General features: G+C 41.6%; 1 protein-coding gene across 1 annotated transcript; it reads right to left on the bottom strand.

Annotated features, from left to right (window-relative positions):
- Positions 1-845: 845 nt before the first annotated feature.
- On the bottom strand, positions 846-24,579 carry LOC782884 (dihydrodiol dehydrogenase 3). The gene is made up of 9 exons (XM_002692184.4): positions 24,430-24,579; positions 21,242-21,409; positions 20,047-20,163; positions 17,799-17,876; positions 17,259-17,381; positions 5,167-5,276; positions 4,065-4,230; positions 3,790-3,872; positions 846-1,113 (listed from the first exon to the last, which is right to left on the bottom strand). The coding sequence occupies exons 1-9, from the start codon at positions 24,520-24,522 to the stop codon at positions 1,071-1,073; spliced, it is 981 nt and encodes a 326-aa protein (XP_002692230.1). The 5' UTR covers positions 24,523-24,579; the 3' UTR covers positions 846-1,070.
- Between the last annotated feature and the right edge of the window lie 2,039 nt (positions 24,580-26,618).

The raw sequence follows: 26,618 nt of genomic DNA, 5'->3' as shown, positions 1-26,618 counted from the left end.
TTGTGTTAATTACTGCAGTACAGCGAAGTGACTCGGTCATATATATATATATATATATATATATATGTATACTTTTTCATATGCTCTTCCATTATGGTTTGCCATAAGATATTGAATGTAGTCCCCTGTGCTGTACAGTTGGACTTTGTGTTAATCCAATTTGTATACAATAGTATGCATCTGCTAACCCCAACCTCCCAGTCCAACTCTTTCCCAAGCCCTTCCTCCCTGGAAACCATCAGATAATACTTGATAGCTTACAAAAATACTTACACTAAGTTAAAAAAAAAAAGTGTAAAACCTGTATATTGAAGATTATTTCAAATTGTAAATAAACATGCAAATACGTTTACATAGGAGAGTCATGAAAGTATGAAATTAAATTTATATTTTATGGCAAGAAAAATTTAAACATGAAAAACTTTTCTCTACCTTTGCACTCCTCTTCCTCACTGTAAGTTGTGTGTCTGCATGATGCATGGACCAGACCTCCCACATCAGAGGGAAGATGTGCTCGACATTGAAGAGCAACAGACTCCTAGCATCAGTAAGACAACTCCTTAAAAGATAAATTCCTTCTACACCTTGTAAGGGGTCACATGACCCACCTTGATGATGCCTAGATCTGGATTATGTACACTGTCAATAATATGTCTTTCCATGCAGAGCCCTCTGTCTCCAAAACTTACATCCCTGTGCCTTGACTTCTAGAGGACAGAAAAGTTCTCAGGCTTTCTGAGATGCTCTTCCTGGGTTATAGTGCTCAAATCTGACTTGAATAAAATTTTCCATTTCTTTATTAGATCACCTAATTCATTTTTGACAAAGGAAAAGGCACCAAGAGGTTATCTTTATTTTCCATTCTTTCTCTTTTATTTCCCAAATTATTTTGTTATCACAGAAAACTAGAATTTGCATTTGAAGTCATCTTTATTTCATAAAAAATTTTAAATGATAAACAAGCTTCAAAAGTTCATACACTTCTTTTAAACATCTCCACCAAGGACAGAAATGCTCTTCACAACCCTGGAAAAGAAGTTCTGGTAGAATGCATGGTGGACAGCTCACAGTCAATATTCTTCAGAATATGGATACTCAGGGTGATCAACCACGCTGAAAGAGAAAGAGGAGAAATAATTTATTAAATTTGTCATATTGGCACGGAGAGCATTACTCTGTGGATGCAGTCAGGATGGGCTAAAACTCTAAGTCTATAAACACATCCCATCTTCTCCCCCAACTAGCACACTTCAGGTGTCTGCTCCATGTGCACACGGCACCTGCATTCACCTGCATCCAATCCCAACCTTCACGTGTAATATTCACCCCACAGTGACCGGTAGTTTGACTCAGGTTACAATTTATAAGAGGGCACAGACCTAGGGGTAACTGTGGAGGTCATTTCAGACACAGGTGGAACTTTTGACCCTAAGTGGTGAGAAGGATCACAGTCAAGGAATTCTTTGCTGTTTTTCATAAATCCATTCAACAGAAAAAGAATATTGAGCACCCCTCAAATACAGGGTGCTTCCATTAAGGAATTACTATTAAATGGAAGAAATACCACATACACCTAAACAGTCTTACCTATAAAATGTGATTACTGCTTTCTTAATTTGTATTGTATGACTAAATTTGTTATTAATTAATATTACTGATGATTTCCTTCCTTATAGTCTGATTTTTCTTTCTAAATTTATTGTTTTCAACTCAATTCATTAAAGAGTGAATCAGAGCCATTCCATGTTCCAGGAGCTGTGCTATCGACATAAACCTACAAGGATGAGTAAGTCTTGGCATTCACAGAATAATGAGGGAGAGCTCAGAATATACATAAAGCTTTTGAGGACAGAAAAGTAACTTGCTATCTTTTCTCATTTTTCATCATGTCTCTTCAGAATCATAATATACATATACATGAATATGCAGGCATACTAAGTTGCTCAGTTGTGTCCAAGTCTTAGTGATCCTATGGACTATAGCCCACAGGCTTCTCTGTCCATGGATTCTCTAGGCAAGAATACTGGAGTGAGTTGCCTTCATTCCTCCAGGGATCTTCCCACCCAGGGTTCAAACCTGCATCTCTTATGTCTCCTGCATTGGCAGGTGGCTTCTTTACCACTACCACCCCCTAGGGAGTCCACATATATGTGCATGTGTACTGTGTGCTAAGTCGCTTCAGAAGCGTCTGACTCTTTGCATCTCCATGGACTGTAGCCCATGAGGTTCCTCTGTGCATGGGATTCTCCAGGAAAATACTGGAGTGGGTTGCCATTTCCTTCTCCAGGGGATCTGGAGATCCAACCTGGAGATCCAACCCAGAGATCCAACCTGCACCCCTTAGGTCTCCTGAATTGGCAGGTGTGTTTGTCACCATTAGTGCCAACTAGGAAGCCCATATGTAAATGTACATATAAATATATATACCTCCTTTACAAACAAGGAGGCTTCCCAGTGTCTCAATGGGTAAAGAATCTGCCTGAAATGCAGGAGACACAGGAGACATGAATTCAATCCCCAGGTTGGGATGATCCCCTCAAATGGGCATGGCAACCCACTTGAGTATTCTCTCCTGGAGAATCCCATGGGCAGAGGAGGCTGGCGGGCTACAGTCCATAGGGTTGCAAAGAGTCAGACACAACTGAAGTGACTGAATACTACAAACAAGGGGAGTTTTGAGATCTTTCATTTGAAACTAAATCTTCATTTTATCACTAATTTGTGTTCCCTTTTCTCTAAACTCCCTCCAAACATGTCTCTGTTTGATTAGTCTTCTCTCTCTTCATTCCTGACATCCTCCTGAAGTATTCGTCAGCTGGAATTCCATGGTACTAACTAAGTAAAGTCAAGGAGGTAGGAGCTCCCCAGTGGATGGATCCCTGATGGACAAAGTCTACACTAGAGTGAGTCTTGACTCAAGAAACCAGAGAGACCCAGACAATCTTACCAGGTGTGTCCAGCTAAGGACGGAAGTCTCTCTCCAGAGGGTCAGTTCATGATATACTCAAAATTCATTTGCTGACATTTTAAGGATGGGAAAATGGGAGATGTTTTGGGGAAAAGATCAGTAAAGGGATAAATTTGGAAGAAATGGATAGTGTCTTGGTAAAGAAAAGTCCATCAGGAAGAAAATTCACCAGATGCTTAGGAGATGGAGTGGAGCCAGGCTCACTGTGACTTCTCACACTGAAGCATGTTGGCCTTCATGGGCCCCTCCTCCAGAAATATCAACAATGCATTTACAGTTGTGTTAGGATAAGCAGAAATGTAATTCAGGATGGATTCCTTATAACACGTCATTATGTATCATTTCCTCCTGATTCTACAAAGAATTAAAGATGAAACATTTGCATCAGTCCCTGAAAGAAGGAGCCTGGGGGCTACAGTTGATGGAGTCCAAAGAGTCAGACAAGACTGAGCAACTAATGCTTTCACTTTCTGAAAGAAGAATGGGCTGCAGGCACTGTGCCCTGTGTGTTTCCTGGGTCTCTGGGCCCTGAGAGGAGGAACACCAGGCACAGGGATTAGGGGCACAACGTAGTGAATTCACCACAATGTCAACACTGGGGATTTTACTGATTGTCTGTCCTGGGTCCCAGTCACATTTCTGTTGATCAGAGACAGAACCCTAAGGAAACCTCTGGTCTGAGGTCTGCAGGAAGCCACTGGTTTACTCCTATACTGGAAACCAGGGCTGTCTCCCTGAAATTAAGCTTTAGAAAGTTTATTCCTCTGCTGAGCTATATGCTAGAGAAAACAGTGTGTGTGTAATATATACAAGTCACTTACTGTTGAAAATCATAGTATCTTATATTGCTGTTGAGGCCATCGATTGCTTTCATGTCTTCCAGAGTCAGTTCAAAGTCAAACACCTGAAAAGAAGGAAGAATCACATTAATCTTTCCCCCAAGGAGCCAGTCTCCCCCTGGGGACTGGAGGACTTTCCAGCTGGATGGGGACAACTACAGGGGAAAGGGAAGCCATGTCTGTCCTCAGTTAGACAAAGAATGCCCCTCGTGAAGGATATTCCTTAGAAGCCCTCTGCCCACAGCCCCACTCATCACCTGTATGTTCTCTTTGATCCGCTTCTTGTTGTAACTCTTGGCCAGAACCACAACCCCACGTTGTATCTGGTAGCGAAGGGCAACCAGAGCTGGGGTTTGCTTGTGCTTTTTGGCAATGGCAGAGAGAACTGGGTCCTCCAAGAGAAAGGGGAAGTTTGGGTTCATCCTGGAAGGAAATTCAGAAATGCTGAGGAGCTGAGACTAAGTGCTCAGTTTATGAAGAGTCTTCCCAAACATATCAGGTATGTCACCTCTAGACCAGCGCTTCTCAAAGTGTGGTCCATGAACCAGCATCATCAGCATCACCTGGGATCTTGTTAGAAACACAAAATTCCATGGCTTCACTGAAGACAAACTGATACAGAACCTCAAATATGTCACCTCCTATTCTGTGATTACAGATCTCTGTGGGTGATTCAGATGCATTATTGAGTTGAAACCAGGACTGCTGAACTCATGGAGTTTTTTTTCTTTTTTACTTCTCTGTGGTTATTTTTCTTTTCTAATCAATGCTCAAAAGTAAAGACAATGGTATGAAAGGAGAACATGATGGACAAGATTGGGAAATATTTTTTTCCATTTTTTTCTAATTTTCACTTGTCTCAGGTGTTGATAAAAGTTGAGTAATCTGAAAATGAAGACTGTCCATTTCATAATTATTTACATTGTGCAATTTTTATACAAATGTTTACAAAAATGGTTCAAATTGTACTTATTTCTCAATCATGATAAATCTGGAAATATGTATTATTGTCCTGATTTTAGACATAGGGTGAGGGAGGCTTGGTAAGTCTATTATAGTAATATGCTCATTAGTCCATAAATAAGTAAAATATGACAAAGCTTATGTCTTAGTTATCAACTGGGGGATTATATAGAGATTTTAATGCAGAAACTTGTGTTAAAATGTATATACAAGACACATGCAATGTAAGATATCTAGCTGGTTGATGAAAGGAAAAAAGAGGATTTCTCCCATCTGTTTTCTCTCCCCTCTACCCTTTGAGAGTTATCTCCAAAGCACTGAGTACGGAACAATAATATTTTCATCAAGAAATGAGATTTAGATACACTCCTTGTGACCATCAATACTGTTCATTACCATTGTAATGTCCGCTGGGCTCCCAGAGCACCATAGGCAACCAGGACAATATCGTGTGACTTGCAGAACTCCAGCAGCTTGCTCTGGTTGAGATAAGGGTGACATTCCACCTGTAGAACACCAACAGAAAAGAGTGTCAGGTTATATGAAAAGGTAATACATCAGAGAAAGCTTAAAAGTAAGAATTATGTATGCTAAAGAAAAACTGTGTCACATCACATTACAACTGGAAATATCAAGGAAAGAATTTTTTTAAATTATATTTTTGTCCCCTGAAAAGGTAAAAAATAATGACATTACTGAGAACAAGTAATTCTGTGGACCAGATCTTGGTTGCTGAACACCACTGAACAGACCAAGACATGTGCCTAATTCCAGACCTGGGACAGGAAAAGAGCTGTCTAAGCTTTGGACATCAAACTATGCCAGAAAGAAAGAAATTGCACAGTCTTATGAAGAAACATCTGAAGGCAAAAGAACCAGCTTCATGAATTCCCATTGGTGACATTTCGGTAGATTTGAGCACCAAAGGGAATCATGAGTGAAAGCAAATATAGCACATAGAGGCAAAAAAATCCCTGAGAGAGGAAGAAAGAGCAAAAACACTTCTCTCCACAGATGGTGATTATTTCAATAAATCTTTTCTCAGAAACTGACAGTTAATGTGAAAGAGTGCAGTGTTTTCTCCTGTCTTACAGGAATAGATGTATTTTATCCTGAATAATGAGGCAATTTTACTTTTACAATAAAATGTCAGGTCAGAAGATTAAAAAGAGCGTTTAAAATGGAAAATAATGAAAAACATTCCAATGAAATAATTAATTCAATTGAAAGTCCTCAATGGATTCTCAACTATTACATGAAAACTTGGGGGAAATCAAACTTCCCCTGATGATGGTTATCATCCAACAGATGACTGGATAATTTCAAGAGGGAAAATACACATTTCCAAATAAAGTTTCCAGCTAAAATAGCTTTACCAGAAGAACAAAAGTACTGTCACTCACAGTGGGACAACTTGTCACCATGCACTTCCTACCGGGGTTCATTTAGGGACAAAGCATGCAACTATCATTTTCTTGTCAAAATATTTAACCTTAATGTAGCAAGGAGTTCAGATTTAAGTACTAATTTACATAATCTAGGATTACAGGAACAAGTTAATTAGCATCACAAAATAACAATGATAAAGACAGTGTATTTGTCCAAACCTTGCCTGGATATCTTGGTAACACAAAGACTGAGTGACCGTTTTACATTAAAAGAGCTTAAGATGACTCAAAATTACGTGTGAACCACAATCAGAACCAGGTCAGCAAAATATTGTTGCAGCCTGGCAGAGCAGAAACCAGAACCTGCCCCATGGCTTGGAGGTGCGGCAAACTGTGCCCTCATGATTGTGCTAGTAAGCATGCTGAATGGACAGACTTGGGGCTGGGCATGCTCTCTGTTCTGCTTCACTGCTGGCCCCTGCGTCCATCCCCGTGGAAACAAAACAAATGTTCCTGATCAACAGCAGAGCCTCAACTTTACTTCCTCTTTATGGTGCACTGATCAAACTCCCCAGTATAGCTCTTTCCTAGTAATCTCATGACTTCTGCCCATAAAAGTGTGGGCTGAAAGGAGACATCTTGGCTTCCTGCCATGGAGAGCAGGAGGGTCCCCTGATTCCCCACTTGCAAATTAGATGTGACTGTCTTTTCATTAGACGCTCGCCCCTGGTTCAGGTCTTTCTCACCCTCTGTGCTGGACATGGCAGGTGGCTCCTGAACAGGGACCTGAAGTCAGGAAGGATTCCCTCAAGGGAAAAAACTCAAAGTGAAGACATTGAGCGGCAGGTGAGACACATGGATCGTGACCAGGCCCTCAAAATCTAAGGGTGGGAAGTCCCTTGTTTTCTAAGTCAGGGTGTCAATGGGGAAGGATTTGAGAAACATGAGCTGAGAAACATCATCTCCAGCTTTTGAGGCACCTTCTCCGGACTGCAGGAGCACAGGTGAAAGAGAAGCCATTGACACAATTGCTAAGAGAGGTGGTTAAATATAATCTTTGGTTTCTGGAAGAAGGCACTCTAGATATTGAAAATTGGGATCCAGGGGGAGAAAATTTGAAAACAGCACACAGGAGAGGGGATTGCATACCTGTGATGGTATTTGTCACCTGGGGGCTAGTGCGATTTGTCCTATACCCTATACAGACTGAGAAATAATGTGAGAAGACAGTGTCTTCAGACATCTTGTTAACCCTCCGCTCTGCCACCTAAGCTCAAGGACAGTTTTCCACCACCGGTGCCTCCACTGGGTCCAGAAATGTCTTGGGAGGATAAGCCACTGATCTGGTTTCAGCGGGCCATGGCCTCTGCCCTTCCTTTGGGTGCATTAGACGTTGAGGACCATCTTTCTTTCCCAACGATTACAGGCCCAACCCCAATAATCCCACTCAGGTTATTGCAATCCATGAAACTTTTGACATCAAGGTTTTAAAGGAACTAATTCTAGTGTTAGACTGATTGGGGTCAATTCTCTGTATACATACATGGGAGCTGTTGGAAATTTGTTTACGTGGGAAATGATCTCCTTATTATGTTAAAATGCTAGCCAAAACAGCTTTAAGTGGTCCCCAATATTTACAGATTTTTGTCTCTTATACTGAGTTGTGCAAAGAACAAGCCTGTATTAATTTGGCCAATGGAGATAATCTTACTTTTGAAATGCTCATAGGCACAGGGCAATTTACCAGTCCGAATGCCCAATTGACTTATTAATGTATACTGGTGGGAGCATATGTACAGATTGCAAAATGCTGCTGAAGCAGGGGCAGACAGTATGAGAACTCAGCGAGCCTACTGGTTCATTTGTTAAAATATTACAGAGACCCAGAAAGACTTCACTGAATTTTAGACCGGCTCTCATCTGCTCTCCGCTGTCAAATTAATAGTCCTAGCAAAGGATATTTTGTTAAAACAATTAGCCTATGAAAATGCCAATAAAGATTGCAAGGCCGCCCTTAACACTATTCGTCAAAATGGCAGCCTTGGCGATTTTGTTCGAGAGTGTCAAAATGTTGGTACACAGGCTCACAAACAAACCAAGCTAGCCCAAGCAATTTGTGCTGCCTTTAAAAATAATTTTAGCTCTTCCCATGCCAAATGCTTTCAATGTGGAAAACCCAGACATACGAAAAAGGTTTGCTGTTCTGGGCCCAAAATAGATGTTACAATACCTCCGCCTACTGGTGAAAATAAAACACCGGTGTCCTACATACCAAAAAGGCAATCATTGGGTTAATCAATACAGATCAAAATCCCAGAAGAACGGTTCCCCTTTGCAGCCTGGAAACCACCATCAGGGCCAGCCCCAGGCCCCACAAACAGTCAGGGCACTGTGAGGACCTCCAGCACACCCTTCAGCCTATCTCCAGCCTCTCAGTCTCTACCAGTGGAAGTGCTGGGTTGGACCTCCCAACCTGAGTATCTGTCTGAATTAATGAATTGGATACCCCACCACCACCATCCAGTAGCAATCCCTACTAGGATCCAAGGTCCCATGCCACCAGGAACCATAAGACTCATTCTGGGCATAAGTGGCCTTACCCTTAAGGGCCTCCAAATTCTTCCTGGCCTTATTGACCCAGACTATTCAGGAGAAATTAAAGTAATGGCTATCTCCCTTTAATTCCATGTCATTCTTCAAGCTCAACAAATTGCTCAACTCCTTCTCTTGCCTTACCATGCCCCTAACAACTATAATCCTGTCACCAGAGGAGAACAAGGATTTGGGAGCACAGGTGATCAAGTAGTGTGCTTTACTGAACAAATACTCTCAGATCGGCCCACATGTCAGGCTAAAATCCAAGCAAAATTGTTCTCTGAAATCTTAGATTCTAGGGCTGACATTTCCATCGTTACTTCTCCTCAATGGTGAGCTGATTGGCCCCTGACTGAACCCCAGAAAAAGATAATCAGGCTTGGGGAAACCTCAACAATTTGCTCAAAGTGCAACAATTCTTCCTTGCCTAGGGCCCGACAAACAGCTTGCTCACTTCCAACCTTTTACTGCAGACATTCCCTGTAATTTATGGGGCAGAGATCTGCTTGCCCATTGGCACCTAGTTCTTTCCAATGAGGAAAAGGCAGATCATACGATGGCAAGAATGGGGTGCCAACCAGAAAAAGAGCTAGGAAAGGAGGGAGATCCTTCTCCTTTATCTGTTCAGCCGAAAGTGGACAGAAAAGGGCTAATTGAGGGCCATAAAACTTTCTCTAGGCTTCCCTCATAGCTCAGTTGGTAAAGAATCTGACTGCAGGGCAGGAGATCTGGGTTCGATTCCTGGGTCAGGAAGATCCCCTTGAGAAGGAAAAGGCAACCCACTCCAGTATTCTTGCCTGGAAAATCCCATGGACAGAGGAGCCTGGAAGGCTACATTCCATGGGGGTCACATGTGTCAGACACGACTTAGTAATTAAACCACCACCAAAGTTTCTGCCACCACAGGCCATACCTCTAACATGGCTTACATCTAAACCTGTTTGGGTGGATCAATGGGCTCTAGTAAGGGAGAAACTTATACATTTACAAGACTTGGTAGAAGAACAGTTTCAAGCAGGACACATAGAGGAGAGTATTAGTCCTTGGAATACTCCAGTTTTCACAGTCCATAAAAACTCAGGCATTTGGAGGCTGCTTCATAAGCTTTGAGCTATTAATGCAGTAATACAAACCATGGGGACCTTCAGCCATACCACAGAATAGGCCAATTATAGTTCTGGATCTTAAAGATTGTTTTCGACAATTCCCTTAACTCCACAAGGCAAAGAAAAATTCGTATTTTTGGTACCCATATTAACCAAAAAGCCCCCATGAAATAGTATCAATGAAAAAAGTTGCCTCAGGGGATAAGTCTACAAGCATTCAAGATGGAGAAGCAGAAGGACATGTGCCCATCTTCTCCTGTGAGAACTCCAAAATACAACACGCTTCTGAACAACTCTCAACAGGAGAATGTTGGATGCCACCAAAAAAAGGTACCCCACGTCCAAGGGCAATGGAGAAGCCCCAGCAAGACAGTTCAGTTCAGTTCAGTCGCTCAGTCATGTCCGACTCCTTGCGACCCCATGAATCACAGAATGCCAGGCCTCCCTGTCCATCACCAACACCCGGAGTTCACCCAAACTCATGTATATTGGGTCAGCGATGTCATCCAGCCATCTCATCCTCTTTCGCCCCCTTCTCCTCCTGCCTCCAATTCCTCCAAGCATCAGAGTCTTTTCCAATGAGTCAAGTCTTCACATGAGGTGCCCAGAGTATTGGAGTTTCAGCTTTAGCATCAGTCCTTCCAATGAACACCCAAGACTGATCTCCTTTAGAATGGACTTTTTGATCTCCTTGCAGTCCAAGGGACTCTCAAGAGTCTTCTTCAACACCACAGTCCAAAAACATCAATTCTTTGGCACTCAGCTTTCTTCACAGTCCAACTCTCACATCCATACATGACCACAGGAAAAACCATAGCCTTGACTAGACAGACCTTTGTTGGCAAAGTAATATCTCTGCTTTTGAATATGCTATCTAGGTTGGTCATAACTTTCCTTCCAAGGAGTAAGCGTCTTTTAATTTCATGGCTACAATCACCATCTGAAGTGATTTTGGAGCCCCAAAAAATAAAGTCTGCCACTGTTTCCCCATCTAGTTCCCAAGAAGTGATGGGACCAGATGCTATGATCTTAGTTTTCTGAATGATGAGCTTTAAGCCAACTTTTTCACTCTCCTCTTTCACTTTCATTAAGAGGTTTTTTAGTTCTCTTCACTTTCTGCCATAAGGGTGGTGTCATCTGCATATCTGAGGTTATTGATAATTCTCCTGGCAATCTTGATTCCAGCTTGTGCTTCTTCCAGCCCAGCATTTCTCATGATGTACTCTGCCTATAAGTTAAATAAGCAGGGTGACAATATACAGCCTTGATGTACTCCTGTTCCTATTTGGAACCAGTCTGTTGTTCCATGTCCAGTTCTAACTGTTGCTTTCTGACCTGCATACAGGTTTCTCAGAGGCAGGTCAGGTGGTCTGGTATTCCCATCTCTTTCACAATTTTCCACAGTTTATTGTGATCCACACAGTCAAAGGCTTTGGCATAGTCAATAAAACAGAGATAGATGTTTTTCTGGAACTCTTTTGCTTTTTCAATGATCCAGTGTATGCTGGCAATTTGATGTTTGGTTCCTTTTCCTTTTCTAAAACCAGCTTGAATATCTGGAAGTTCGCAGTTCACGTATTGCTGAAGCCTGGCTTGGAGAATTTTGAGCATTACTTTACTAGTGTGTGAGATGATTGCAATTGTGTGGTAGTTTGAACATTCTTTGGCATTGCCTTTCTTTGGGATTGGAATGAAAACTGACCATTTGCATTCCTGTGACCACTGCTGAGTTTTCCAGATTTGCTGGCATATTGAGTGCAGCACTTTCACAGCATCATCTTTCAGGATTTGAAATAGCTCAACTGGAATTCCATCACCTCCACTAGCTTTGTTCATAGTGATGCTTTCTAAGGCCCACTTGATTTCACCTTCCAGGATGTCTGGCTCTAGGTGAGTGATCACACCATGGTGATTATTTTGGTCATAAAGATCTTTTTTGTACAGTTCTTCTGTGTATTCTTGCCACCTCTTTTTAATATCTTCTGCTTCTGTTAGGTCCATACCATTTCTGTTCTTATCGAGCCCATCTCTGCACAAAATGTTCCCTCGGTATCTCTAATTTTCTTGAAGAGATCTCTAGTCTTTCCCATTCTGTTGTTTTCCCATTCTGTTGTATTGATCACTGAGGAAGGCTTTCTTATTTCTCCTTGCTATTCTTTGGAGCTCTGAATTTAGATGCTTATATCTCTCCTTTTCTCCTTTGCTTTTCACTTCTCTTCTTTTCATAGCTATTTGTAAGGCCTCCTCAGACAGCCATTTTGCTTTTTTGCATTTCTTTTCCATGGGGATGGTCTTGATCCCTGTCTCCTGTACAGTGTCACAAACCTCTGTCTATAGTTCATCAGGGACTCTGTGTATCAGATCTAGGCCCTTAAATCTATTTCTCACTTCCACTGTATAATCATAAGGGATTTGATTATATTTGACTAGACTATACCTGAATGGTCTTTTGGTTTTCCCAACTTTCTTCCATTTAAATATGAATTTGGCAATAAGGTGTTCATGATCTGAGCCACAGTCAGCTCCTGGTCTTGGTTTTGCTGACTGTATAGAGCTTCTCCATCTTTGGAGGGCAAAAATCACATTTAGAATCAAACCTCATATTTGCCAGGGACCTCGGAGCGCTCAAACAAACCTTGTGCACACCAGGACACAGAGACCCCACAGAGACTGAGCTAGAACTATGCTTTAGTCTATGTTTGAGTCTCTCCTGCAGAGGTACTGGTCCGCAATGACCTGCCATACCCCTCAGTCAGTCTCTCCCATCAGGAAGTTTCCATAAGCTTCTTATCCTTATCCATCAGAGGATAGACAGATGAAAACCACAATAACAGAAAACTAACCAAACTGATCACATGGACCATAGCCTTGTATAACTCAATAAAACTGTGAGCCATGCCATGTAGGGCCACCCAAGACAGACAGGTCGTGGTGGAGAGTTCTGACAAAACATGATCCACTGGAGAAGGGAATGGAAAACCACTTCAATATTCTTGCCTTGAGAACCCCATGAAAATGCAAAAAGATAGGACACCGAAAGATGAACTCTCCATGTCAGTAGGTGCCCAATATGCTACTGGAGATCAGTGGAGAAATAACTCCAGAAAAAATGAAAAGACAGAGCCAAAGCAAAAACAACTCCCAGTTGTGGATGTGACTGGTGATGGAGGCAAAGTCTGTGGCTGTAAAGAACAATATTGCATACGAACCTGGAATGTTAGGTCCATGAATCAAGGCAAATTGGAAGTGGTCAAACAGGTGATAGTAATAGTGAACATCAACATTTTAGGGATTATGATTGGACTGGATGGGTGAGCTGGATGGACTGGAATGGGTGAATTTAACTCAGATAAGCATTAATTATATGTGGGCAAGAATCCCTTAGAAGAAATAGAGTAGCCATCATAGTCACCAAAAGAGTCCAAAATGCAGTACTTGGATGCAATCTCCATAACAACAGAATGATCTCTGTTTGTTTAGAAGCGAAAAGATTCAATCTCACAGTAATCCAACTCTGTGCCACGACCAGTAATGCTGAAGAAGCTGAAGTTGAATGGTTCTATGAAGACCAACAAGACCTTCTAGAACTAACACCCAAAAAATTTGTCCTTTTCATTATAGGGGACTGGAATGCAAAAGTAGGAAGTCAAGAGACACCTGGAGTAACAGGCAACTTTGGCTTTGGAGTACAAAAGGAAGCAGGGCAAAGGCTAACAGAGTTTTACTAAGAGACACAATGGTCATAGCAAACACCCTCTTCCAACAACACAAGGAAAGACTCTACATATGGACATCATCAGATGATCAATACCAAAATCAGACTGATTATATTCTTTGCAGTCAAAGATGGAGAAGCTCTATTCAGTCAGCAAAAACAAGACTGGGAGCTGACTGTGGCTCCGATCATGAACTCCTTATTGCCAAATTCAGACTTAAATTGAAGACAGTATGGAAAACCACTAGACCATTTAGATATGACCCAAATCAAATCCCTTACGATTATACAGTGGAAGTGAGAAATAGATTGAAGGGATTAGATCTGGTAGACAGAGTGCCTGAAGAACTACAGACAGAGATTGATGACATTGTACAGGAGGCAGTGATCAAGACCATCCCTAAGAAAAAGAAATGCAAAAAGGCAAAATGGTTGTCTGAGGAGGCCTTACAAATAGCTATGAAAAGAAGAATACTGAAGGGCAAAGGAGAAAAGGAAAGATATACCCCTTTGAATGCAGAGTTCTAAAGAATAGCAAAGAGAGATAAGACAGCCTCCCTCAGTGATCAATGCAAAGAAACAGAGGAAAACCATAGAATGGGAAGGACTAGAAATCTTTTCATGAAAATTACAGATACCAAGGGAACATTTCATGCAAAGATGGGCTCTATAAAGGACAGAAATGGTATGGACCTAATAGAAGCAGAAGATATAAAGAAGAGGTGGCAAGGATACACAGATGAATTATACAAAAAAGATCTTCACGACCCAGATCATCATGATGGTGTAATTACTCATCTAAAGCCAGACATCCTGGAATGGGAAGTCAAGTGGGCCTTAGGAAGTATCACTAGGAACAAAGCTAGGGGAGGTGATGGAATTCCAGTTGAGCTATTTCAAATCCTGAAAGATGATGCTGTGAAAGTGCTGCACTCAATATGCCAGCAAACTGGGAAAACTCAGCATTGGCCACAAGACTGGAAAACGTCAGTTTTCATTCCAATCTCAAAGAAAGGCAATGCCAAAGAATGCTCAAACTACCACACAATTACAATCATCTCACACAATAGTAAAGTAATGCTCAAAATTCTCCAAGCCAGGCTTCAACAGTACATGAACCATGAACTTCCAGATATTTAAGCTAGATTTAGAAAAGACAGAGGAAACAGAGATCAAATTGGTAACATCTGCTGGATCACTGAAAAAGTAAGAGAGTTCCAGATAAACATCTATCTCTACTTTATTGAGTACGCCAAAGCCTTTGACTGTGTGGATCACAACAAACTGGAAAAGTCTTCAAGAAATGAGAATATGAGACCACCTTACCTGCCTCCTGAGAAATCTGTATGCAGGTCAAGAAGCAACAGTTAGAACTGGATATGGAACAACAGGAAAGGAAAATGAAGCCGCTCAGTTGTGTCCAACTCTTTGTGACCCCATGGACTGTAGCCTACCAGGCTCCTCCCTCAATGGGGTTTTCCAGGCAAGGGTACTGGAGTGGGTTGCCACTTCCAACTCCAGGGGATCTTCCCGACCCAGGAATCGAACCCAGGTCTCCTACATGGCAGGCAGATGCTTTACCATCTGAGCCATCAGGGAAGCATGGGACAACAGACAGTTTCCAAATGGGAAATGAATAAGTCAAGGCTTAAGTTTTCACCCTGCTTATTTAACTTATATGCAGAGTACATCTTGTGAAATGCCTGGATGTCTGAAGCACATACTGGAATCAAGATTGCTGGGAGAAATATCAATAACCTCAGATATGCAGATGACACCACCCTCACGGCAGAAAGTGAAGACGTACTAAGAGCCTCTTGTTGAAAGTGAAACAGAGTGAAAACGTTGGTTTAAAATTCTACATTCAAAAAATGAAGATGCTAACATCCAGTCCCATCACTTCATGACAAATAGTTGGGAAACAATGGAAACAATGAGAAACTTTATTTATGGGGGCTCCAGAATCACTGCAGTTGGTGACTGAAGCCATGAAATTAAGAGATGATTGCTCCTTGAAAGAAAAACTATGACCAACCTAGAAAGCATATTAAAAAGTAGACACGTTACTTTGCCGACAAAGGACCGTCTAGTCAAAGCTATCCTTTTTCCAGTAGTCATGTATAGATGTGAGAGTTGGACCATAAAGAAAACAGAGTGCTGAAGAATTGATGCTTTTGAACTGTGGTGTTGGAGAAGACTCTTGAGAGTCCCTTGGACTGCAAGGAGATCCAACCAGTCAATCTTAAAGGAAATCCTTCCTGAATGATCACTGTAAGTACTGATGCTGAGGCTGAAACTCCAATACTTTGGCCACCTGATACAAAGAACTGACTGATTGGAAAAGACCCTGATGCTGGGAGAGATTGAAGGCAGGAGAAAAAGGGGACAATAGAGGATGAGATTGTTGGATGGCCTCAATGACTGAATGGACTTGAGTTTGAATAAGCTCTGGCAGTTGGTGATGGACAGGGAGGCCTGGTGTGCTGCAGTCCATGGGGTTGCAAAGAGTCAGACATAACTAAGCGACTGAACTGAAGTGAACTGAAATCACAAGGTCTGCTCTAATTCCTGAGTAACTCTTCTATTGAGAAAGTTCGTTCCTAGGCAGGTTGATAAGGAGTCTAGGGGTCCCCAAGGAGAGAGGGGTCTGGAATTCTCAAGGAGGAAGAAAGGACAAACTTTTTTTTCTTTCTCCACATTCCTTAGGATTATATAACAATAACGAATCCTGCCTAAGGACAGTCTCTGGATTAAACCTTCTGTTATCTTAAAATGTAAATTATGGGAGTAGACCTGGTCTTTACAAGGTTGTATCCTGCCTGAGGACAGTGTTATCTTAAAATGGAAATTATGGGAGTAGGTCTGATGAGGTCTTTTACAACCTCCAGACATTCTTTGGATTATATAACTTCATTGTTAACACTAGCAAGAGGGTACTCTTTCTGCCCCCTTCTGATGCCTATGTCAGAAGCTTTCTCTATCTCCTTTATACTTTAATAAAACTTTATTACACAGAAGGTCTGAGTGATCAAGCCTTGTCTCTGGCCCCGGATTGAATTCTTCTCCTCTGGGGGCCAAGAATCCCAGTGTCTTCGCGTGATTCAACAACAACCTTTCACTATCAACGGTTTAGATCAACATAAGCGTTTAACTTCATGCTCTAACCTGGGTGACTTTCATATTCCCTAGCACATTTCTGTGTACTGTGCTCCCTGTTGAAGCTGGGACATCAAGACTAAGGATTTAGGCATCTAAACCACACACAAACCCTTAACACCTGTCTCACCTGGATTTTCTCTGTATTTACTTCCCACTCCATGTTTTCATGCTCTTCCTTCGTGTACAGTTTCATCCAAGAACTTTCACACCTGATTTCTGGTCATGCTTTCAGCTCAGGGAAATGCCTCCCTCCTCTAAATTCTGGAGGAATTTCACCTCCTTCATCTCCGTTACCTTCCCTCAGTCCCCACCACGATTGAGAAGGAAGCCATCCCCAACTTTTCCACCCAGAGTTGATCAAAGATACTGTTATAGATTCTGTTCACACAGTCCAGACACAGGCTCAGCTCTGTAGACTTCTCACTCCATAAAAGTCGGATGAACAGTGGGGAAGGACAGACAGACATCAGGCTCCAGTGTAAGGAGGTTCTGAAGAGCAGGAGGGAGAGGAGCCGAGCTGCTCACCTGGTTACAGACAGGCTTGTACTTGAGCCCCGGCTTGTTCAGGATCTTCTCCAGCTGCTTGTGGTTGAAGTTGGACACCCCAATGGACTTGGTCAGCCCTGCGTCCTTACACTTTTCCAGGGCCTGGGAGGGAGGGGTGGTGAGCAGTCACTTGGAATGGGCAATATAGCAATAAGAAATGCTGAAAAATCGTTAAGAGGGTATCTGGTCAAGAATTAGCTTTGCTTATCAAGAAGATAAAGGGGAAGAAGGTCATAACACAAGAAAAAGAAGAAGTAGCATCTCCTCCTTAGAAAACCCTGGAGAAGACAATCACATGGAACGAAAGAGATGTCTATCTACACTGTCCCAAATTCTCCATTTCATTCCTCTCTGTGAACATTTCAGCAATGGTTCCCTCCCCTCAACCCCAGCATTCCAGCCCTTAGATTCATGAATTGCTGAGTGTGATGGTCCACAGCAAATTCTCATGAGTGGAAGAGATGAAGGAGGTTCCCCCTCTCCTGGCTCCTCCCCCGGTTCTCTCCTCCCCAGACTCACCTCCCACGTGAGACAGAGATCCACTGAATCAAATATCGGTTTTCCATTTTCATCTGTTGGGAGAAGTGTCTCCCCTGGCTGGAATAGAAGCAGTCATTTCAGAGATATCACCAAATAATTTCTCCACATTTAGCCAGCCTGCCAGGCACATCTGGGACCAGGATGCTAAACTTCTGTGAGGTTCCTTTACATTCTGCATACTAATATTTGCAAAGAGGTTTGCAAATGGAGTTATCAGCAATGTCTTTAGGAGGCAGTTTTCCAGTAATCTCTTATATGTTTTGATAGATATAATTTCCCTACATTCTCATGGGAACTCTCAGTGCCTAAAGTGAATTTTTTTCTGCCCCTTATACTTTCTTCTTGAAAACTGCCTCTATTGTGCAGGGAGTGCCAGTAAGTTATGCCTTACTGCTGGCATAAAAATTGCAATCTTGACCTGGACTAAATATCAGAATTCCTTTCACTCTGAACATCTGATAGCTTCAGGGCATACACATGAACCAGCAAGGTTCTCTTTAGGTTGATAAGCTATGTGGAAGAAGCAGACATATTCAATTCTGGAGACTGAGGCTTGAACAGATCAAGGTCATTCTGGCACCCATGGAAAATGCTGAGATAAAAATAAAACAAACCAAGAGTGATGTCATTATAAGGAATAGAAAAACAGAGACATTTCTGTTAAGTATTAGGAATCCTTAAATCTATGTAGATGAGAATTGCCCTCTACATAGTCCAATAAACTCTTTGGCAAAGGATGGCTTGAGCAGAATTCTGTATTCTAAAAAATTGTTCTGCATAATAGAAGCTGTTCTTGCTGTTTTGTTTTGACTGTGCCATGGGTTTGCTGTATCTTAGTTCCCTAATAGGAATTGAACCCACTCCCTCAAAGCACCCTGACTCAGCAATGAAAGTACACAGTCTTAACCACTGAAAAACTGGAAAATTCCCCTCTACATAATACAGTTCTTAATGGCTAAGTGCAGTCTGCAAACATCACCATGAACACAGGCGACAGTGGAGGCCAGGTCTCCCGAGTCCTGAGAAGACTGTGAGGTTTAGACCCACCCAGAAGGACATCACCAAATCCATGGAACATGAAAGGGTGAGAGATGAGAAGACCTCATCCTGTTCAGGTGTGAGGCCATGTCAGCACTCAGCACTCTGCATCAAACTATGTAGTGAGATCCCCAGACACTGAGTCCTAATCAGCACCATGCACAGGACTTGCCTATTTCCACTTCCTCAAGATTTTGAGGCAGAGACACTCAGATTACTTAACACATTTCTCTTAGAGGCAAGTAAGAGATTCAAAGAACCTCCCCAAAATAATGATCACAAATGATTATTTAGGGGATTCTATGCTAGTGTACTCCAAGGCCAAGTGAATGAAAGAGTGAAAGAGGGGAGTGAAAAAGTTGGCTTAAAGCTCAACATTCAGAAAACTAAGATCATGGCATATGGTCTCATCACTTTATGACAGATAGATGGGGAAACAGTGGAAATGGTGTCACACTTTATTTTTTTGAGCTCCAAAATCACTGCAGATGGTGATTGCAGCCATGAAATTAAAAGACCCTTACTCCTTGGAAGGAAAGTTATGACCAAACTAGACAGCATATTCAAAAGCAGAGGTACTACTTTGCCAAAAAAGGTCCGTCTAGTCAAGGCTATGGTTTTTCCTGTGGTCATGTATATATAAGAATACTGGATGTGAGAGTTGGACTGTGAAGAAACCTGAGTGCTGAAGAATTGATGCTTTTGAACTGTGGAGTTGGAGAAGACTCTTGAGAGTCCCTTGGATTGCAAGGAGATCCAACCAGTCCATCCTAAAGGAGATCAGTCCTGGGTGTTCATTGGAAGGACTGATGCTAAAGCTGAAACTCAAATACTTTTGGCACTTCATGCGAAGAGTTGACTCATTGGAAAAGACTCTGATGCTGGGAGGGATTGGGGGAAGGAGAAGAAGGGGATGACAGAGGATGTGATGGCTGGATGGCATCACAGACTCGATGGTCATGAGTTTTAGTGAACTCTGGCAGCTGGTGATGGACAGGGAGGCCTGGCGTGCTGTGATTCATGGGGTCTCAAAGAGATGGACATGACTGAGTGACTGAACTGAATTGAACTGAACTGAAGTCTAATGTAAACCTTCAAACTTACTAAAAAAATCTTGTCAACCATCCATGCAAGTTATAGGCATTCTGACCCATGAAATAAAACAGAGCTGATGACACAAATCACCTACCACCAGAGGCACTGGATAATGAATAATATAGAGATCGACATAGTCCAGTTGAAGATCTTTCAGTGACTTTTCCAAGGCTGGTCGGACCAACTCTGGTCGAAGGAAAGTGGACCAAACCTGCAGAGATTAAACAAAGGAAGCGGTGGGAAATGATTGCTATATGTAATTGTGTTTGTCTTCTTTCATCTAATAATTAGGCATTATTATCCATTAGAAAGAGATGACCATGGGAAAAACCATTTCATTTCTTCTGGAGTTCCATTCTGTATCTAACCTAGCCATGTAAATTTCATTATTTGATTGAATTTGTCATCAGTATATCTTTCACAATGGAATGAAATGAATCAAGATATAAATAACTTTATCAAATAATTACCGTGCCCATCAACTGAATTATGCTTGATAGAGTGTAAAAACACAAACTTAGTCTATTTTGATCAAACAATCCATCTTCTCAAAGTTAATTACTATCTTGTTTACATAACTGTAGGGAAAAGAGCTTTGAACATATTAATGTGAGAAAAACATAGTTCAAGACACTTTGGCTGCATTTTGTGTAATGTACAAAGTGCCTCTCAAATGCTCTCTTACTCTTGGAGCTGAGAACTGAGATTCAGAATGTGAAGAAATTCAAGAAGTCTCCCAGATGATAAGAAAAGCTATAATCTGCTCCCAGGTGGTCTGATTCATTAAGTAAATATAGTATAGTTTTGGCCGCTCAGTTGTGTCCGACTCTTTGGGACCCCTGGAGTGTAGCCCACAAGGCTCGTTTGTCCACCGGATTCCGGGCAAGAATACTGGAATGGGTAGCCATTTCCTTCTCCAGTGGATCTTCCCGACCCAGGGATCGAACTCATGTCTCCTGCAATTCAGACAGATTCTTAACCATCTGAGCCACCAAGGAAGCCTTGATTCATTAGCCCATACTAAACCACACTGCTCTGCTCTAGGTTCAAAGAAGTAAAGTGATATTAATTTAAAATTAAAATTTGAACACACCAAGGATGAGAAAGTTATAATTACTCTCTTTGAGGGGGCACAGTGAGAGGAGAAGGATACTAGATTTAAGATACAAGTATGTGTGAAAAAACGGGTACCAATGAGCACTGTTCAGCAAACTATTGGTCCTGTTATGTAATTGTCATCTGCCCCCAGTCACTTGCACACACGTGCACACACACAACACACACAGCACCTTTGAAGTGTAGAATATGTCTTCTCTCTTCACAGTGCCATCTGCAATCTTGCTTCGAATGGCCTGGCCAACCTGCTCTTCATTTTGGTACAAATGAGCACTGTCAATATGGCGAAATCCAACCTCTATAGCAAATTTGGTGACCTCCAGAGCTTCACTCTTAGGAACCTATGTAAGCAAGAAAAGTAGTTGTTGAATATTCACATCATTAAGAGATTGCTAAGACACAAGCTTGATCTGACTAAGAACCCACATTTCTTCATGCCTTTGTTTAGCTCTGTATGTATGGTGATGGACCCATGACAGTTTCCCTGAACGTTCCTGGTCAGTGATTCAATGGGCACCCAGGAACCCTTCAACCCCATGTGATCAGTGGTTGATCACAGGCATCAGAGGACTCCAAGCCCACCACCAGTTTCAGTGATTTGCTGGAAGAATCCAAAGGACTCAGAATAAACTTGTAGTCATGGATAGGATTTATACTGTGAGATGTCTGAAGCAAAATCAACAAAAAGCATAAAATGCTTTTATGTATGATAAAAGCATCAAGACTGGACTGTATCCCATGAGACTCCTCCATCCATGTGGTTCCCAGGCAAGAATACTGGAGTGGGTTGCTAGTTCCCTTTCCAGGGGATCTTCCCAACTCAGGGATCGAACTCAGGTCTCCCACATTTCAGGCAGATTCTTTACCATCTGAGCCACTAGGGAAGCCCTGATTCATTAGCCCGTATTAAATCACACTGCTCTGGTCTAGGTTCAAAGATTTAAAGCAACTTTAATTTAAAATCAAAATTTGAACACACCAATGATGAGAAAGTTACAATTATTCTCTTTGGGGGGGGTCATGGTGAGAGGAGACAGGTACTAGATTTAAGATAGAAATATGTGAGGAAAAAAGAGGTACCAATAAGCATCATTCACCAAACTACTGATCCTATTACCTAGAGGTGGTATCAATAAGCATTTATGGCAAATAGATGAGGAAACAATTGAAACAGTGACAGACTTTATTTTCTTGGGCTCCAAGACCACTGAAGTTGGTGACTGCAGCCATGAAGGCATAAAAGACGCTTGCTCCTTGGAAGAAAAGCTAGGACCAACAACCTAGACAGCTTATTAAAAAACAGAGACATTACTTTGCCAACAAAGGACTGTCTAGTCAAAGCTATGATTTTTCCAGTATCACATACGGATGTAACAATTGGACCATAAAGAAAGCTGAGCACCAAACAACTGATGCTTTTGAACTGTGGTGTTGCAGAAGATTCTCGAAGGTCCCTTGGACTGCAAGGAGATCAAACCAGTCAATCCTAAAGGAAATCAGTCCTGAATATTCATTGGAAGGACTGATGCTGAAGCTGAAGCTCCAACTTTTGGCCACCTGATGTGAAGAACTGACTCATCGGAAAAGACCCTGATGCTGGGAAAGATTGAAGGCAGGAGGAGAAGGGGATGACAGAGGATGAGATGATTGGATGGCATGACTGACTCAACAGAAATGAATTAGAGCAGGCTCTGGGAGATTGGTGATGGACAGGGAAGACTGGCGTGCTGCAGTCCATGGGTCACAAAGAGTTTGGACGTGACTGAGCAACTAAACTGAACTGAAATGCATCAAGAAACCAGGTGAAAGCTTCTAAGATCCGTGTCTACCAGTATATATTACAGAGAAAATGCCAAAGAAAAACTGTGTCTATTCAATCAGTACAAAGTGATGTTCTCATGTAACTATCTATTGTTAATGATTAACACAATCAAGATAGTTAACAGATCCATCATCTCACATAGCTAAATTTGGGGAGTGTTTGTGAGAATACTTAATATATATTCTCTTATAACATTTCAAAATATAACCCATTGTATTCAAGTATAGTCACCATGCTGTACATCAGGTCTCCAGACTTCATTGCATTACAAAAGGTCTGGACCTTTGACCAACATCTTTCCTTATTTCCCACTCTTGTCCCCAGCTTCTGGTCACATTCCTCTACACTCTGCTTCTATGAGTTCAATGTTTTAAATTCTACCTATGAAGAGAACATGCAGTATTTGTCTTTCTATTTCTGGCTTATTTCACTTTGCTTACTATTCTCCAGGTTCACCTGTGTGGTTGCAAATGGTGGAATTAAATTCCCTTTTCAAGCTGAATACTATTTCAATATGTTTCTGCAAAGCAGGATCTTTCATGTTTCAAGGAGGTAGATGCTTGGTCCAAGTTCCCTCTGTTGAGTCTAGTCCTGGTTTTCCTGACAATCGCGTGCCTTGTGGGATGTACTGAGGAATGAACCAGTGAGCTCAGTACTAGGCTGGACCCTTCTCTCCATTCATCACATTTTGCAAAGTGAACAATCCCGATCTTTTATCTGCAAAATGTCTCTGAATATTTTCTTTTGTTCTATAAATTAGAAAAGTGAGATTCAAAGTTTAAAGACCAGTCCCTTGTCACAACTACATACTCTAAAAAAAAGATGGACAACAAAGTTTCTGGCTTCCAGTCTAGAGACTTGTCCACTAGTCTCTCTTATGCCCAAGCACTAAAAACAATACTCTAATAAAAAGACACTACAAAACCCAACAATACAGTATGAAGCCTGACCTGTAAGATTGTAGCTTATCCCTTCAAATGATACTATAGTTCCCATTGGAAAAAGTTTCCAAGAACAAACAGAATCACAAAGCAAAGCATAGCTGCCGTGTGTCGCCTGGACCAAGCAGGTATCCCGCAGTAGAAAAGCAATTCTCTCCCATTAGATTCCAGTCACCTCATCTTCAGGACCTTCCACCTCAAATACTGCTCTGGGTGAAATACTAATTTGGAAGGAGGGAAGAGTTCTGGAATGAAATATACAAAGAAACCCCACCATTGCAATCGCCCTCAAAGCCAAACAGCTGACAGTCAGTGTTCTCAACAGCCACGTCTCACCTCTTCTGATAAGCTGGGAAAGAGACGGAAACTGAAGGGGAACCCAGAGTAATCTGCAGGTGAGCACAGCCTCAGGCCCTGATGCAGAGTGAAGACTGGATGCTCTCTCCCCTTTCACAGGGCATGTTTCTAGCCTGGTTAGTGGAACCACGAGATCCTCCCAGAGTCACACAGGAGCTCAGTGCTTGACAACCGAAGTTCTCTTCCACTCATGTTTCAGCCACTTACTATTTATATTTCAACCCCAAACCACTACTCTTACCTCTGGAGGTGCGAAAGTGCCAAATCCCAGAACAGGAATGAAGTGGCCATCATTAAGCTTCACTTTCTTATGGTATTTGGGATCCATTGTCATTTCTCTGACTAAGCGGACTCTGATTTTTCCCTTCTGCCTTCACAATTGATAAACACCAGGATGGTCACGCCCCAGCTGCACTCTCCAATGTTAGCAGATACATTGTAGGAGGGGCAACGTGAAACCAATCCCAGGGCATAAGAAGAGGATTGAAGCCAATTAACTTGCTTGCTTCTTTATCAATGCAATCTTAAATTATATAATGATGAGATTGAACAATTATTGACCATATGTTAGACTAGAAACTTCCACACAATATTTTTTCCATTTTTCCAATATTAAGCTTAATATTTATCAAACATCAATTGAAAAAATTTAACTATTTTACCATACATACATACACACATTCACAGAACCACACAATTTAAGAGAGTGATTAATAAACATTTTATAAAATCTTATTTCTTAATGAAGAAAACCAAAGCAAAATAAATTTGCCTTTTTACTTTTCCCACCAGCATAATTATGTTGTTATCCAGACTCAACAGTGGTGAGATCCTGAAAAGAATATCAAAACCACACATTCTGACAAAGTGTTTATTGGAGATTAATTATTAATAGTTTTTGGATACCATGTGCAGTCTCCAAACAGACCCTTACAGGAGTTAATCCTTGGGCTTAGTTACATTACTTTTAGAAAGATATCATAATGGAAATGATAAGGAGTTCATGTACTTTACTATCTTGCTCAAAGGTTAGTCATAAATGAAGACCTGTACACAAGTTAAATTGTAATGAATAAGGGAAGATTTAGGGAGATCAAGATGCACTGATACAATGGGATGTTGTAAAGTCAAATAAAATTTAACACGTGGAGTGATGTCAGCAAAATGGTGAGCTAAGAAGTGTTGAATTCTCCCTTATAAATGTGAGAAAACAATCCGAAACCAGATGAAAAACCTCACAGGAGCTCTGAAATTAGTCAAACAGTCAAAATCTCCGGGAACACATTGAACACACAATCAGGAAATTTCCAGAACTGAGAGGAAGGACATTTTATTGTGTTTTTCCTCACACTTACCTCTCCCCTGACTTGAACAGTGAAGTCTTGATCTATAATGGGTGTCAACTCTGTTCCCAGCTGCCTTCAGCAAACAAGACTGATCACAAAAACCTTAATGCAATGTTCCAACCTGTTTGGGGCTGCCCGAAGACTGCGTCTGTTTCACCTAAGCCTAGGCTTAAACTGAAGAGCAGCCAAAATAGCTCATTACTGTTGCAGGGGAGACTATATATATGGTGCCAGGGACAAGGATGTAAGGGTGGAGACATAGACTAGAGCATATAAAACCCTGAGTAGAACTGGGGTGTGGATTTTGGGGGCAGAGGACATTTTTAAACAGCAATACATTCAGGGGAATCAAAGAGGCACACCTCCTCCAGGCAAGATGCTGACTCACTCAGAAATGAACCGAGTGCCCTTAGCTTGACTATTGGGCTAATCCCAGGACTAAAGCATGCCAAGTTAACTAGTGAAGGCCAGTCAGGACATGGCACACATCTTCAAACAGCGGGTATTTTGCACATGTTTGAGGTGCCCAATTGTGAACACACTTGCTCTCCACACACATAGACCTCAATATGCAGCAAAGATTCACACATACAAGACACGAATGTGGAACCCTTAGATGAAAACTAGAAGGGAAGTTCATGACACTAGATTTGGATATGTCACCAAAGCACAGGCAACAGAAGAAAAAATAGGTAAATCAGTATTCATCAAAACTCAAAATGTTTTTGCATCGAAGGAAACTTAATACAAAGGTTGTGAAAAGTCAATCCACAGAAAGGGAAAAAAACTGCAAATCACATTTTTTATAAAGCTTAATGGAGTGGAACTTCTTGGAAAAACCCTAAAACTTTATCTCAAATCGCTTGGCTCAACTGCCAATTCTCTTGGTGACCTTTACTCTTTAATACTTTCAGTTCAGTTCAGTTCAGTTCAGTCACTCAGTCATGTCTGATTCTTTGTGACCCCATGGACTGCAGCACACCAGTCTTCCCTGTCCATCATCAACTCCTAGAGTTTACTCAATCTCATGTCCATAGAGTTGGTGATGCCATCTTACCATCTCATACTCTGTCATCCCCTTCTC

This window comes from Bos taurus, chromosome 13, assembly GCF_002263795.3.
Source record: "Bos taurus isolate L1 Dominette 01449 registration number 42190680 breed Hereford chromosome 13, ARS-UCD2.0, whole genome shotgun sequence".
Taxonomy (NCBI): Eukaryota; Metazoa; Chordata; class Mammalia; order Artiodactyla; family Bovidae; genus Bos; species Bos taurus.
This window is presented reverse-complemented; position numbering and strand designations above follow the sequence as displayed.

Bases quoted from the DNA above. Each gene is read 5' to 3' on its own strand.
- LOC782884 (XM_002692184.4), bottom strand. From the start codon at position 24,522: ATGACAATGGATCCCAAATACCATAAGAAAGTGAAGCTTAATGATGGC. The intron at 20,164-21,241 runs GTGCTGTGTGTG...TAATCTCTGCAG, and splicing joins ACATATTCTACACTTCAAAG to GTTTGGTCCACTTTCCTTCG. The intron at 4,231-5,166 runs GTAATGAACAGT...ATTTCCTTCCAG, and splicing joins GCCCAGCGGACATTACAATG to GATGAACCCAAACTTCCCCT.